The sequence below is a fragment of the Molothrus ater genome, chromosome 2 (genome assembly GCF_012460135.2).
Source record: "Molothrus ater isolate BHLD 08-10-18 breed brown headed cowbird chromosome 2, BPBGC_Mater_1.1, whole genome shotgun sequence".
In the NCBI taxonomy this organism is placed as follows: domain Eukaryota; kingdom Metazoa; phylum Chordata; class Aves; order Passeriformes; family Icteridae; genus Molothrus; species Molothrus ater.
In genome coordinates, this window is record NC_050479.2 from 3,838,990 (window position 1) to 3,854,356 (window position 15,367).

Below are 15,367 nucleotides of genomic sequence, written 5' to 3' on the forward strand. Positions count from 1 at the left end.
CCAAGCTGGCCCTTGAAGACAACCTCTAACTCAATTACAGTTGGGTTTAGAGCTCAGCAAATTGCATTACGCAAAACTTCAGAAGGGCTTGGAAGAATAAAATATAAAGGAAATTTTTTGCTACAAAACCACTATCCATAATCAGTTATATTATGCCTAGGCAGGGACTCTGAGCCCTTAATTGGCTTAGGACACTCTTCCTGGCTGGGGATACTGATTTGAAAGGATACCCAGGATATTGTCTGTATCCAAATGCTGTTTCCAAATCCCCAAGGTTTTCTCTTGTTCCCAGTCAGGTGCCCTGCCTGTATTTCACACAGGGGACCAAGGCTGATAATTTAGGTTGCCCTGGTACAGCTGTTTGTGGATCAGAGACATCAACTACACGACTGAAATGATCAACAGAAGCAGTTGAAATATGTATTTCTTTTTTTAGCTGGATCATTTCAATGATTATTTTCAACACAGCTCTGCTGAAGAGTTATTTTTAACTTGAATAATTTCAGTGCTCCTATTTTCCGTGTGACCTTGCAAACAATTGTTTCCAAAGAAATGAGGCCTTGGAGATGGGAAGGTGTGGCTGGATTGGGCTCTAATGGGAAGTAGGAGTTCTTAAGGCAGGTTTCCTGCCCCAAAATGCCCTTTTTGGAACTGTAATGCCAGGTCTGATGCTACCAATAGATAAGAAATAATAGGAGGGAAAAAAAGGAAGAAACCACCTTAAGATAAATAGAAATAAAATGGATAAAGATAAATAAAACCAGTCAGTTTTTATTTATGCCATCTAGCTTAATAAATTTTTATGTAATTGAAATATTCCTCTTAGGTCACCCTGGAAGTGGAAAAAGAGGAGACCTCAGTGTAATGGGGATATGGGCTGTATCACCCATGTCCAAGTGAGAAATGAGGTCACTTTTTGGCAGGTGGTGTGAGAAGGTTTTTTTGTAGTTGATTTTACTCTCTTTGCCCTTTGCTAAACAAAACCCAACTTGCAATTCAGGGAAATTCCACAGCACCACACCGAGGTTCCAGTTCCACTCATAAAAGTAATTCTGCTGAGTTGAAGACAGCTCCTTGTCCATATCTGAGTTAGCCCTGTAAATAAACCATGCTGGATCAAATCTTCCATTTCCTGCAGAAAAAAAAAAAAAAAGGGATTACTTCTCATGGCTGGCATGGTAATTAACAGGATTTGGGAAATACATTCTTGCAGCTGCTTTCAAAATTAACTTCAAAGATTCCATTAATCCCTGCCTCTGAAAAAAAAATAAAAAATTGTGATTACAATGTCTTTGGAGAAATAATGTTTTAATTCAAAATATGCTAATAACCTAAATATTAAGCAAGCTACTGTTTGTGCTAATTATGTTGATTACATTTGGTGTTGGTGTAAATATTCAGTTTACAACATTATATGGAATCTGAATACAAAATCAGCAGGTTCTCACTGTGCTGATTTATAAATTACAGCCCAGCATCGGCAAAAGTGGGGCACAGCTAAAGTTCTTTTCTGTGCTATTAGAATATTTAAAACCAGCACTGTAAGTAGGTTCCTCTATCCCAGGCTGTGATTCCCTCAGCCCATTTTCATCAGATGCCTCCTAATTTATCCTGGGATCTGCCTCCAGCCCTGGGGCCCAGCCCAGGGAGGAGCTGGAGCTGCTGCAGAGAGCCCAGAGGAGGCTCCAGGATGAGCAGAGGGATGGAGCAGCTCTGCTGGGAGGAAAGGCTGGCACAGCTGGGATTGTTCACCTGCACAGGAGAAGCTTTGGGCTGAGCTCAGGGTGGCCTTGCAGGGCCTGCAGGAGCCCCAGGAAAGCTGGAGAGAGACAATTTCCAGGGGATGCAGGGACAGCACCCAGGGAATGGCTGCCAGTGCCAGAGGGCAGGGCTGGGTGGGATCTTGGCAATGAGGAATTGTTCCCTGGCAGGGTGGGCAGGGCTGGGATGGAATTCCAGCCCTGGATCCCTGGCAGTGCCCAAGGCCAGGTTGGACACTGGGCTTGGAGCAGCCTGGGACAGTGGGAGGTGTCCCTGCCATGGCAGGGGTGGCATTGGATGGGCTTTGAGGTCCCTTCCAGCCCAAACCATTCCATGGTTCTAAGTGTGCTCAGTGCTGAAGGACCTCCTGCTCCTCCTGCTGACTGTGTACACTCTGAGCATTCACCTCAAGCCAGAAGTTCTGTCTGGACAGAAGTGAACAAATCACAGCCTCCTAAATTGAATCAAATGCCCTAAGCCTTTGAGCAGGTCTGTGCTGAAGCACTCTGTGTGTGTATTTTGTGTAGACATGTAAATAAAAATGTGTGTTCTGCATGGGCAATGGCCACACTGCAAACACCATTTGTAGTTATCAGAGACTTGTTAATTTTGGACAGATAATACTGTGCTTTGCCAGGATGACAATGTGCATAACCACGTCCCTTCAGTGACTAAAAAAGTCCCAAAAATCCACTGTCCCTCTGTCAGCTTGAAGCCACTGCAGTTAGAATCCCATTGGCTCATCTCAGCCCACCTGCGTAGTTTTAATTTATTAAAATAGCTGTAGGAAAGCCTTAATAAAATCAGGGACAATCAGGAGCCCAGTCAAGTAGAAAACTGTCTGACCCATGAGGATAATTACAGGAGTTGTCAGAGTGCCAGGGATCATTTAGCTTTGACAGCCAGTATGGAAAGATGGATTTTGGTGCTCTTGCTCTGGCAACATCGTGCTGCCCTGGCAAAGGAAAACAGACAGAAAACTGGCTGTGGAAAACTCCCTTGGAGTAGAGAAGCATGCAGGGAGGAGGGGATACATAGGTGAGGAAGTATAAATTGATAAATAATTTTTCTTTCTGTCAGGCTGCTCAGGAAATGCAGTCTGTGATCTCTCCCAATGATGTGTTAGACAGAAGTAACAGACACGTTATCAGATTTATCCATCATTCCAACCAAGTCTTGGCTAGGTGTTCTGTACCTGCTGCAATTCCCTTAAATGTGGCCTTTGAAGGACACTTCTATCTCATAAATATTCAGTCCCACATCTATAAAAATGTGTGGAAGAGTGGAGGAACTTGTAAAGGAGGCAGAAGGAGATGAGTGAGGAGGGTTTATTTGTGTAGTGTCTTGTGCAGTTTTTATTGCTTTATCCAAGCTCCTGTCAGGGGTTCTTCAGCCCTGGCTGCAGATGTTCTTTAGGTGAGTGATGTGAGTGAACCTGTACGTCACTGAGTTGGTTTGGGATTTGCCATCTGTCTGTGCTGCAGACCAGTTTGGAGAAGAAATAATTAGAAGGAAATGAGTGAAATGATAGAAGTTGTGCCTGGCTCTCCAGCAGGGTGCTTTATCTCTCCCAGCTGTTCATTTCCATGCTTTCTGATATATAATTCAAAAAATACTTTTTAGTGGTGCTAAAATTCCAGTCCCCTTACTGGAATCCCTTGCAGCTTCAGCAACCAAAATCTTTCTGTCACAGCAACATAATTTTCCTTGCTCTTAATTTTTTTTTATTTTTAAGCATTGTGATTTACTTTATCCATTTCTAAACCAAATTATTACTGTGTTGTGGCTAAGAGTAATGTTTTTCACACTGCAGGGTGTGAAATGCTGAGTGCCACAGTTTCAGGTTGGTACATGACGTTAGAAAGAGGTAGTGACACAGAAATCTCCAGTACAGGAGAACTTATCCTAAATAATCATACTGAAATCCCAAATTCTGCAGTGTAGCCACTCGTCTCAAGTCATACTGCTTGCTTCTTTCCCCTACTTAAATTCTGGATTTTCGTTTAGATTCTGATGTATCTCCTGATCATGCTGCTGTGACTGGGAAGCTTTCCTTCCTTGAAAAACACCACAAGTCCCTAAGCAGATATTTTCAGTGACATTTTTATTGCAGAAAGATCATAAACTCCATAAATCTTTGATATTTATTTTGCAGTACTTTTTTCATATTGAGGCTGAAACAGCTGAGTTTTTTTTTTTAATTAAAGCAGAATACTATAAAAATTGGTCCTTATGAAATAGTTTAGTTGGATTCCATTTATGTTTCTTAAAGATAAATCTTTGTATGGGGAAGGGATGGTGATGCAGAGGGAAGGCTTGCTTGGCACAGTGCTGGCAAAGCCACAGCTTTTTTGTGTTGCTTAGTACCAACGTGTATTTCCTTTTGTCACACCTTAGAGTATCAAAACAAAGCTTAGGAAAAGCTTAGGACATGCACAAATTAGGAAAAGCTTAGGACATGCACAAATTTCCCTGCTGCTCCCCTTGCCAATGCAGAACATCCTAAATAAATTTTCATATGTGTCACCCCTGTCAGTCTATGCTGACTTTTTCTGCTGTCCACTTTACTGAGACTTTCCACCTGTTTCTATTCTTTTAATTCCACTCTTGGATCTTTTTTTTTTTTCATTCTTTTATGTAGAAACACATCCTGTTGAAAATCTGCAGCCACTGCTTTCCTGGGATTCAGCCTTTTGTACCTTGTTGACCCTGCACTGAGGCGAAGCATCAACTTGGTGTTATTATCTGGAAGGGCCCATTTGTCAGAACGTTCTGGCAGTTTCATGTCCCTGATCTTGGACTTTTCTGTGGCTCACCATAAAACAAACAACCCTTCTGCCCCTAAAAATTCTCTAATCAACACCTGGCTGCAATCCCTAACACTGAGGTGCTAATTAAAAGCATTGCTGAAAAGGTCAGGCTATTTCAAGACAAGAACAGAATGTAAGATTAAAGGCAAAAATTAGGCTTGGGGGTGCAGCAGGGGCTAGAAGAACGAGTCAAAAAGCTGCTGCAGTAATTTAACATTCTTCTTGAAATGTCCTCGTGGCTCAAAGTTCACTTTTGACCTCAGTTTGCTCGCCTTGGGGACTAATTTAGTACAGATTTTCATACCACATTAACTGGCCTCTGAGAGTTGAACAGGAAAGCCAACCTGTTCTTTTCTTACTGAGATTTGGAGCATATGGCAGAATTCTTTTGAACTTCCTCTGCTGACAAATTGGGAGTCACTTTGATTTTTGGAGACATTTTTAATTATGTGTCTTTGGTGTTTTGTAAAACCACTGAGTTAAAAATTAATATAGCCCGAAGCAGTCATAAACTCTGTTTCCTCCTACGCAACATAGCAACAAAACTGTTTATCATGTTTTACTGTAAAATCATTACAGGTCTGCACTCGTGTTCATTTCAGCTCTGATGTTTCTTTGATGCCTGGTGGAAAGTTTATTCAGTGTTTCTGTCCTGGTGCTTGCCTTAAAAGATGCTGTGGAATTGCAGAAGCAGTCTCTGAAGGAAGGGAGCTGGCTACAAGTTATAGGAGATGGGAATTCTCTGTTGGGAGAAAAGGCTGAGGGAGCTGAGGCTGTTCAGCCTATCAGATCCCAGAAATTATTATTGCTTTTCTTGTATTTCAGTGATTTTAATTTCATCTATTTTATCTTATCTATGGACAATATCTGCTATCCCAGCATTTCTTCCATTGCTTCTTGAAAATACCCCCAGTAACTCCTCCTCGTGTTCAGTCCCCTTTTGCTCTGAACCACATTAAAAAGCTCAGCTTTGTTCTGGAACCTGCAGTAGCATCGTGAAAGGTGATGGAAGAAAAAAGAAACTCTAGCTGCTAATAATACCAACACCTTGAAAATGTTTTGAAAAGTAGGTCCACTGAATGGATTGAAATATAAGACTAAAGGCTTTGCAGGAGGATGATCCCATTGTATCTGGCTTTTTCCTGAGTTTCAGTGCCTTGTTAATGAGCAGCTGATTCTGACTTTCAAATCCATTGCAGTCACTTGGAAGACAGCACAGGGCTCATAGATCAAAATACATCTATAACCAAAGGAAAAGAGCTCTCAGAAGCTGGCTTGGCACACTTTCAGGTTTCTTTCTGTACAAGTTCAGCGGTCACCAATCAAACAAATGGCTGCAGAATATTGCAACTGATTTCAGACTTAAAGAAAAATACCGTGACCTCATGAATAGAAAAACCTTAATTTACCAAAGCCAAGTTTTTATTCTTTTTCTTTGACAACATTCTGCTCTCCCCGAGGGGAAATCTCGAGACACGAAATAAATGTGTGAATCCATATTCCAGCACTCCATCATAAGCAGACTGAACCTGACAGGTATAGCCTAGGGAGGAAAGAGAAGCTTTCATAAAGCTTAAGTAGCACAGCCTGAAATGCTCAGGAAATAACACAACTTGGAAAAATCTTTAAAAATATACAGGGGAAGAAAAGGAATATAGGTACTTTTTATTGATAGGAAAAGTAAAGTAGTTTGTAAATGAACACTGAAATCTTCTTTAAAGTGCAGTTTAGAGTTGAAACATGGAATTATTAACCAGACATTAAATAAAGGCACAAAGCAAAACTGGCTGTTGGGGGATGTATTGATTTCTGGCTGTTGGTAACTTATGCTTTTGTCAAAGGTGTTCCTCCCTTTAGAATCCCATTCTCTGTTATTGGCCAAGTTTTTGTCTTGGCTCAGAGGCTCCAGGGAGAAAACAAATATATTTCCATTTTCCATGTCAGAGCTAAGAGTACACGTGAAGGTTTTGTTCTTACCTCATGATTAGGTCTATTATATACAAAAAATACTTTGGAAATACCACTGCTTGGAAAGACAAAAGAGAGAAACCAAAGCAGAGAAGGTTTTAACCAGAAATTTTAGAGAAAATGCCTTCAGATAAGTATGGCTGTATGAATTTTCTTGGGAGAAAATGACTGTCCAGCTATTGGTAAAAACCATTTGGTTTGCAGTGCTGTTCACTTCCCTGGTGCTTGAGGATGTGCTGCCTCTGGTGGCTGAGTGCAGCTGCGTTTATTCTCTGATTTTAACATTTCCAGATTCCTACATGAACAACCCTAAAGGACTATTTCTTTAGTTCAGTAACACACACAAGCATGAGTAATTTTGCATAAGAAATATTAGTTTTGCCATATCCTTTAAATACCTTTATCCACCTTGGGGTGCTTTCTCTGGGGAATAATTTTCACAGAATGACCACTCCTAAGCTGGGAAGTTCCTGCTATTGTAACCACTCTGGTACTCTGCCACTGTGAATATTTCCACTGCCTTGGTGTTTGCCACCTGTCACTTGGCAGAGTGATCTACATCAGTTCTTTTTCATGGAAATTCAGGAGGCTGTTCTTTGGAGAAAGTGAATTAAAGTGGGAAATTCCATCTTCTCTTGTGGCCAAAGCAGAAACTGAATCTTGTAGCCAAAATGAGATCTGGAGATTCTCCTTAGTCCTCCTTTCCTTGCAAATGTATTTCTAGGGAACGTTGTTATTGTGTCTTTTTCGTGGCATTGTCCAAATTAACTTCAGGCTGGCTTTGACCCTTATAATTTTGTCCCTGTAAAATCTCACAACTTCCCTGTATCCCTCCTGAGTCATGGAAGGGGAGGCACAGCAAGGAGCTGAAGAAATGAAATGCTGCAGAATATCTCCTACCCTTGTACTGCTGGGAACCTGATTACACACATACATATCACTCATGGTGAAAATTACATCCAGGGGCACAAGCAGTGATGCAGCTGGACCTAAAGCTGAGTTTTTTTATATTGGAGAAGAGCTCCAGGATCCCAGAGTCCAGCCTTGGAATGGAACTAAGCATTCCTGGTTCACTGGCAGTGTCTCAAAGCAGCATTGCTTGAGGGTGAATGGATTATCCAATGTATTGAGGAGAAATCAGGCTGTAATTACCAGGAATTCCAAGGGGAAAGTGCATGTTCAAGTGTGTTCTAACCTCTTGTTTTCTATTTTTTTTCTCCCTTAACAGAGACAAGGAACCGGGGCTACAAATGGGAAAGACAAGACCTCTGGTGAGAATGGTAAGGGTTGTCTTTATTTCTGGATGGAGAATACTGAGTAAAATGGAGCCAAAATACTTTTAACTGTAGTGACAGATGTCTGTAGTGAAGGCTTTGGTGTCATAACTTATCTTTTGATTGTGTTTGAGAGAACTGGAAGGGCTTCAGTGGGTTTTTCTTTTTATTTGCACATTTAAACCCTTTGCTAAAGTAGAATCTCTTTTCTGAGTGTGTACTGTGGTAAACCAAAGGACTTCACAGAAGTCAGAGCAGACACAAGTGGGGCTGAAACAAGATCAGATATGTGTGAAACACCAAAAAACAAGGTGGGGTATTATGAGCTGCTCCATGAACGAGGAAGGTGAAGAGAAATAAAGTTTCAAAGGATTTGCTCATAGAATTTCTGTAGTCTGATGAATCCTACCTAACTTCAGGCCCAGAACTAAGACACCAAAGTTAAAATCCACCTGTTTAGAGCTCATTTGAGTGTTGCTAGAGAGAAGCTATGGATGGAGCAGCTCTCATGGAAGGACCAGATGGCAAATTTCATCACTGGAGTGAGTCTGGACTCATCTCCACTCCTCCAAGGGGTGACTCATGGGCCATGTTCAGACCTTAACAAAGGGGCTGGCAGAGACCAGTGTTAACCCTTTAAGTGGCATAAACAATTCTGATTAAAAATGGTGATTTTTTCTTTCCCCCCAGAAGAAGGCAAAATGGAATTTTCAGGAAATTCAGTAATTGTTTGAGGTTTTATTAGCTGAAATCTCATTTTATTCCTTACAGGAGCAGAAATGCTTTACAGACAAGTGATAATTGATTAAAAGCTGGTTACCATCAGACACATTTTTCAAAGGAAAATCTTTTCAAATTTTTTTTTTAATACAGCCAGCTGAAAAAGAAGCAGCATCAGAAGGAGGATTGAACTATAAAATGTGCTCTCTGCTTCTGTTTGCTCATCCAGTTCTAATTAAAAGAATTGTCCATCCCATCCCCTGAAAAGCAGAAAAGATCCAAGTCCCTTCTCTGAAAAGGCTTTTCCAGTGGGTCAATTGAGCAGTTACCTTGGATATGTGTTTTGGCCTTTCAGTGTTGGTCAGAGTAGAATTTTTGGGCCCTTTGAAGCAACACATCCTAAAGCATTAAGAGCCTTCTTTATGGATGGTTTTCCTATTACAGGGAGGTGACTTTCCCATAAGGGCTGTTTGTATAATGTTTCAGTAAATGAAATCCATAGATGATGCTCCCACTATGATAAAACACAAATTGGAGTGGAAAAAAAAAAACCCAACAAATAAATATTTTGGCTTGTTATAATGTCTTGAATTAGTGGGAACAAATGTACCCTGACAGCAAAGCAATTTGCATTTTCAAGTTAACAGGGAAGGAAAGCAAGCAAAATTATGTCAGCCATTTGGGCAGCATGGGGAGCATGTTTTTCTCTTTTCTGTTTGAGCACATTATGAACTCAGCTCATTTGCCTTGAATTTCTTTCCCAAATAAAAATTTCTTCCTGAATAAAATTGTCCTGTTGTCAAGTTTAGCTTAGATTTACTGATTCTGCAGCCTTTTTAAAAGCAATTTTTTTTTCTTAGTAGGGATTTTGAGTGAGCAAGGGCTGCATCATTAATTCAAATATATATATGTTTCTAGTTGTAGCATAATTTTATGTATAGCATACACAGACAGATGCACAGTTAATCTTGGGTAAATAGATACCAATTATTTTTTGTAATGAAATTATGGCAGAAAAGCTGTCACCTACATAAAACACAGGAGCAGCAGGGGAGATGGAATAGAGTCCTCTGATCTCCCCAGCCCACATGCTTGCATAAAAATAAAGCAGAATCAGAACTTTGAACCTGAGATTGAATGCTAAATCAAAGAAGCAGAAATGTGCAATTCTTTGTCCTTATTAGCACTGTGTGGTTCAAACTCAAGCAGTGATTTATTGCTCTGAAAATTGGGGTGTGCTGGAAACCTACATAGACAATATAAATCCTCTGTTTCACGTTTTTCTGGCCAGAAGTCTGCAATATGTCCATGTCTTAAATGTTATTAGCCTTTTCTTGCAAGTGTTTGTTTCCCTGTCAAAAGGAAACTTTCCCTTTTGTTTCCCTCTTGTTGAAAAGGATGGAGGGAGGAGAAACAAAAAAACTCTTTCAGCCTATAAAAAGAAAGGAAAAAAAAGGAAAAGTCATGCTCTGACAATGTTTGCAAAGGCAAACTGGTCTGGTTGCTGTCTTTTCTCTTGTTTACAGATCAGGAAAAGCTGCTGAAAACTGGCTCAGACAACAAGCAGAGATGCTTGGCTTTTCTCAGGGTTTGGTTCACACAGTGAGACACTCTGGGCTCGAGCTTTCTTCGTGCATTGCAGTAGAAAATGAATTTTGGGCTCGCCTCTAGGTTAGGTCGAAGCTGAAGAAAATAAAATAATGACCATGGCAATCAGCAGTGTCCCTCTTTGAGACATGTATGGCCTTGCTGTCACCCTGCAGCGCTCAGGGAAATGCAGTCTCTGAGGATTCCTTTTATAGCAGGGGTGGCTTGGGTAGGCACAAATGCATGTTCTTGTTTGACCTTCCTTGGACAGGAACAGTCTATCCTTAATTGTGTTTAGCTCCTACCCCCACAGCAGCAGTGGCAGCTCTTAGCAAACCTCCCTGCAGCAGCAGGGACTGCTCTGCTGTGCACAAGGATGGGTGAGGATGGCAGGGACCACAGAGGGTCCCTGGTGCCACCTCCCTGCTCCAGCAGGGCCATCCCAGAGCACAGGGCACAGGGCTGGGTCCAGATGGCTCTGGAATGTCCCCAGGAGGAGCCCCCAGAGCCCCTCTGGGCTCTGCTCAGGGCTGGGCACTGCCCAGGGCAGAAGTTGTGCCTCCTGTGCAGGGGAATTGCTGGGCTCAGGCCCTGCCCGTGGCTCTGGGGCCATTGCTGGGCCTGGAGCAGAGCCTGGGCCTGCTCTGACCTCTGCACACAGGGACAGACACAGGGACAGACACAGGGACAGCCAGGGACAGACACAGGGACAGACACAGGGACAGACACAGGGACAGACACAGGGGCAGCCAGGGACAGCCTGGGACAGACACAGGGACAGCCAGGGACAGACCCAGGGACAGACCCAGGGCCAGGCAGGGCTGAGGCCCCTCTCTCTCCCTGGGGCTCCTCTCCAGGCTGAGCAGCCCCAGCTCCCTCAGCCTTTCCTGGGCACGGAGCTGCTCCAGGCCCTTGCTCAGCTCCAGGAGCTCCTGGCCCTGCTGTGCTGAGGAGCCAGAGCTGGACACAGCAGCCAGAGGTGCCCCCAGGGCTGGGCACAGGGGCAGCATCAGCCCTGACCTGCTGGCAATGCCCATCCCAATGCACCCAGGACACTCTGCTGGCCCAGGGACAGCTCGGTGTCCCTCAGGACTCCACATCCTTCTCCACCAGGTCATCCCCAGCCTTTGTTAGTGCCTGCAGTTATTTATTCCCAGGTGCAGGATCCTGTGTTTGCCCTGGTTGAGTTTCAGGCAGTTTTTCTCTGCCCATCTCTCCAGCCTGTCACAGTCCCTCAGAAAGCCTGCACAGCCCTTGGGGGTACCAGCTGCTCCTCCAAGCTCTGTGTCATCACCCCAAGCTCTGTGTCATCATCAAACTTGCTGAGGAGGCTTCTGCCCTTTCATCCAAGTCATCGGTGAATCAGTTAAACAGCCTGGACCCTATATTGAACCCATAACCTCACTGGGACCTTGAAGGACCTCAGTCTACCTGAAACCCAGGAGATGCTTATTTGTGAAACTGCAAATGTAACTTGTAACCCTGTTCCATAATGTGGCTGTTCTCTGTGGCAGAAAATCCAAAGGGAAGACAGCACTAATATTTTCACACAGCTCAGTGTGGGACAAGAAGCTGTAATTTCTTTTATGCTCACCTGGTTTGATTAGTTGGGACAATCATATTTGCAGATGCAAATATGAAAACAGAATGTTCCCCCTGACTATACTTAGTGAATAAGTGATTCTTCTCTGTGACCTTGGCAATGTCACAAAGTTCCTTTGTAGGTTAACACTTGTCACTTCTTGTTCTGTTTCACATTGCTCTGTGTTGTTTTTTTTTTTTTTTTCTTGTGGTGTAATTTGCAAGCTGCACTCATGCAATCTACTCTTTAATAGCCCAGCACAACTGCCAGGGAAACAATTGCATCAGAAGCAATTATTTCTGTCTTCAAATTTAGAATCGCTCTTTTTCCTATTAATAGATCTCGCCCTTTCTTCTCAAACTACATAAAGCATGTGATTATTAATTGGTATTAATATTTTTTTTTGGAAGATGAGATTTATCATTCAGTAACATGAATATTTATGATAACAAAGTGAGTGTTTTCATGGGACGAATTCAATGCCTTCCTGGCTCTGAGTGAAATGAAAATGAGTAGGTTTTGCATGAACTGAGATGTCATGGTGGATTAATCCAATCACAGCAAGATGGTCAGTTGTATTTTCAGTTTCTTCTCATGCCCAAACACTTGTCAGTGTATGAGCTCTGCTTTAGGGCATTCAGAAAATTATACAGGAATAAATATTCTGTGTTTCATCCTGTCCATGGGATGCTTCTACATAAAAGATGAAGATACAGCAGATTTAATAAAGTAAATTCTTATATTTTACATCTAAAGTGGAGTCTCTTCAGTCTGAATGCTTCTAGAAAGCATTAAGGGTAAGGGTAAATAATTGCAAAGCAATTCTCTGAGGTGAAATAGAGATCTCTCTCTAGTAAACTTCCCTGGTGTAGGGATGGGCATCTTGAAGTGTTATCAACAGTCCACTCACCCACTCCCTCTACTCAAGAAATTTGGGAAATTCTGCTCACTGCACTCAGGAATAGGAAAAAAAATCTCCCCAGATCTGACAGAGTGAATACTAATCTTCATAGTTATTTATGTAGAGTGCTTAGCTTAATAGAGCTTCAATTCCTGGCTAGAGGCCAGGATCATTATTGTAGTATGGGCTAATATAAATATCTCTTTAAGAACTCAAAATTAATTTTCCACTAATATTCTCCAATGACTGCGTAAAAAAATGTGCTGGTTTTGGGAACAGCCCTACAAATAAACTTACTGGTGGAAAAAACAATTCTGAGGAGGGAGGGGAACACATGAGGGTAATTTGTATAAATATTCAAAGGACCTCATGGAACATGGTTTGCTGTATCTTCCCTAGAGGTCACATTTTTTTTTAGTCCAAGGAAAGGACAGAGCCTGAACTGCTGCATTGCAATGCTCCTGTATTTTCTTTCCCACAAAACATCACTTGCGTGGCAAGAGATGAATTTTCAGTATTGCAAGCAACTGCTGAATCAATGTAAAAAAAACCCCACCCGACTTTTCAAATTGCTGCTCTCTGATATTTCACCCCCACAGCACTAATCAGAAATTAGGATGAGGAGTATTGGATGAAGGTAATTAATATTGAATTTTCGTGGGTGATAGGTTAAGAGCTGGCAGAGAAATTAGCTTGCCTTGTTGTCTCTTTTCACTGTGGGGTTCTAAAATTCTCTCATCCCTTTTAAGTGGTGCTTCAAGGGATATGATCTCCCAGTAATGTAGTCTCTCTTATTCTACTTTCAGCCAAATTCTGCCCTATTTCATCCAGTCTAACCAGTACTAGTGGGGATTTGGGAAGTGTAATGAGAATGATTTGTTGTACCTCATCCCACATCTCTTAAAATAAAAAGTCTGTGCCTCAGCAACATTCCCAGACGTGTCTGCAACCTCCAAATACCATAACACCTTCACAGAGCCTAAATCCAAATGTGTCTGAACCCTCAGCACGGTTACATAAGTTGTGTTCGGTCATGTACAGATCACTGAGGCTCAGAGAGAGGTGTAAAAATCCTGTGAGAACTCAACACTGTGATCTGTAGCTGAGGGTGGATTAGATCAGAGGAGAAAAAGTCCCAAGTGAACAGTTCGAGATGAATCCCATCTCAAGGCATGGCAAAAACACTGCAGGAAACTGCTGAGTTTCAGTTTAGGTGTTTTCCTGGGAAAGCTGCACATAAAGTTTGCCCAGAACCAAACCAAAGATGTCTCAGGTGTTCTCCTGGCCTGGTTCTCTCCCTTTGCCCATACTGGTGTGTTTATCAAGGAATGTCCCATCCCTGCCCATCCTGGTGTGTTTATCAAGGAATGTTCCCATCCTTTGCCCATTTTGGTGTGTTTATCAAGGAATGTTCCCATCCCTGCCCATTTTGGTGTGTTTATCAAGGAATGTCCCATCCCTGCCCATCCTGGTGTGTTTATCAAGGAATGTCCCATCCCTTGCCCATTTTGGTGTGTTTATCAAGGAGTGTCCCATCCCTTGTCCATCCTGGTGTGTTTATCAAGGAATGTCCCATCCCTTGTCCATCCTGGTGTGTTTATCAAGGAATGTCCCATCCCTGCCCATCCTGGTGTGTTTATCAAGGAATGTCCCATCCCTTGTCCATCCTGGTATGTTTATCAAGGAATGTCCCATCCTTTACCCATCCTGGTGTGTTTATCAAGGAATGTCCCATCCCTTGCCCATCCTGGTATGTTTATCAAGGAATGTCCCATCCCTTGTCCATCCTGGTGTGTTTATCAAGGAATGTTCCCATCCCTGCCCATTCTGGTGTGTTTATCAAGGAATGTTCCCATCCCTTGTCCATCCTGGTATGTTTATCAGGAATGTTCCCATCCCTTGCCCATTTTGGTGTGTTTATCAAGGAATGTTCCCATCCCTTGTCCATCCTGGTGTGTTTATCAGGAATGTTCCTATCCCTGCCCATCCTGGTGTGTTTATCAAGGAATGTTCCCATCCTTTGCCCATCCTGGTGTGTTTATCAAGGAATGTCCCATCCCTTGCCCATTTTGGTGTGTTTATCAGGAATGTCCCATCCCTTGTCCATCCTGGTGTGTTTATCAAGGAATGTTCCCATCCCTGCAGCAGCCAGCAGGGCTCAGCTAAAGGCAGATTGAGCCTTTAATAAAAAGGCTCTGGGATTGCTCACAGATCTTCCCTGGAGAGGATGCTGAGAGGAAGAGAAGGGAATTATACATGAACTTTATTTCCTCTCCTAGGTGAATTTCCATTTCTAGAGGCCAGGGATGAGCATGAGTCCTCCCCAGAGGGATGCTGTGTGCTTATTTATTTGGGGGGATGAAGGCAGTGAAGGATTGTTCACAAAACTTCCCTGATCAGGAATTTTTGGTGTTAATCCAGCAACAAAACTTCTAAAGTGATGATTTTTGTGTGTGTTTGAGATAATGTGGGCACCTTCTGCACTGAAACTTCACCTTCACCCACGTGTGTCTGTCCATGTGCAGTGACCATCTGGTTTCATGCAGAATAGTCTCTGGGGGAGTTTAATCAATGTCTGATCTAAACTAAAGTAACACTTCTGAAAGAGTAGATATTGTTCTTATTTTCCTGTTATCTGTCAAGTTGGCTTTGGCACTGTGCATTACAGCTGCACCTCATCTGGTAACGAGGAGCTTTCATTTTTAAAAAGTTTAGGAAGAAGCATCTTTAAAAAAAAAAAAAGATTCTATTAAAAGTTTCATCA

The 15,367-nt window shown here is 42.4% G+C and overlaps 1 protein-coding gene across 1 annotated transcript in view; it reads left to right on the plus strand.

The window, feature by feature from the left end:
- PCP4 (Purkinje cell protein 4) overlaps nt 1-15,367 on the plus strand; it is a 51,927-nt gene that overhangs the window by 11,020 nt on the left and 25,540 nt on the right. The window contains exon 2 of the mRNA XM_036383096.2: nt 7,768-7,819. Coding sequence (XP_036238989.1) covers nt 7,768-7,819 — 52 coding nt within the window. The remainder of the gene's footprint in view (nt 1-7,767; nt 7,820-15,367) is intronic.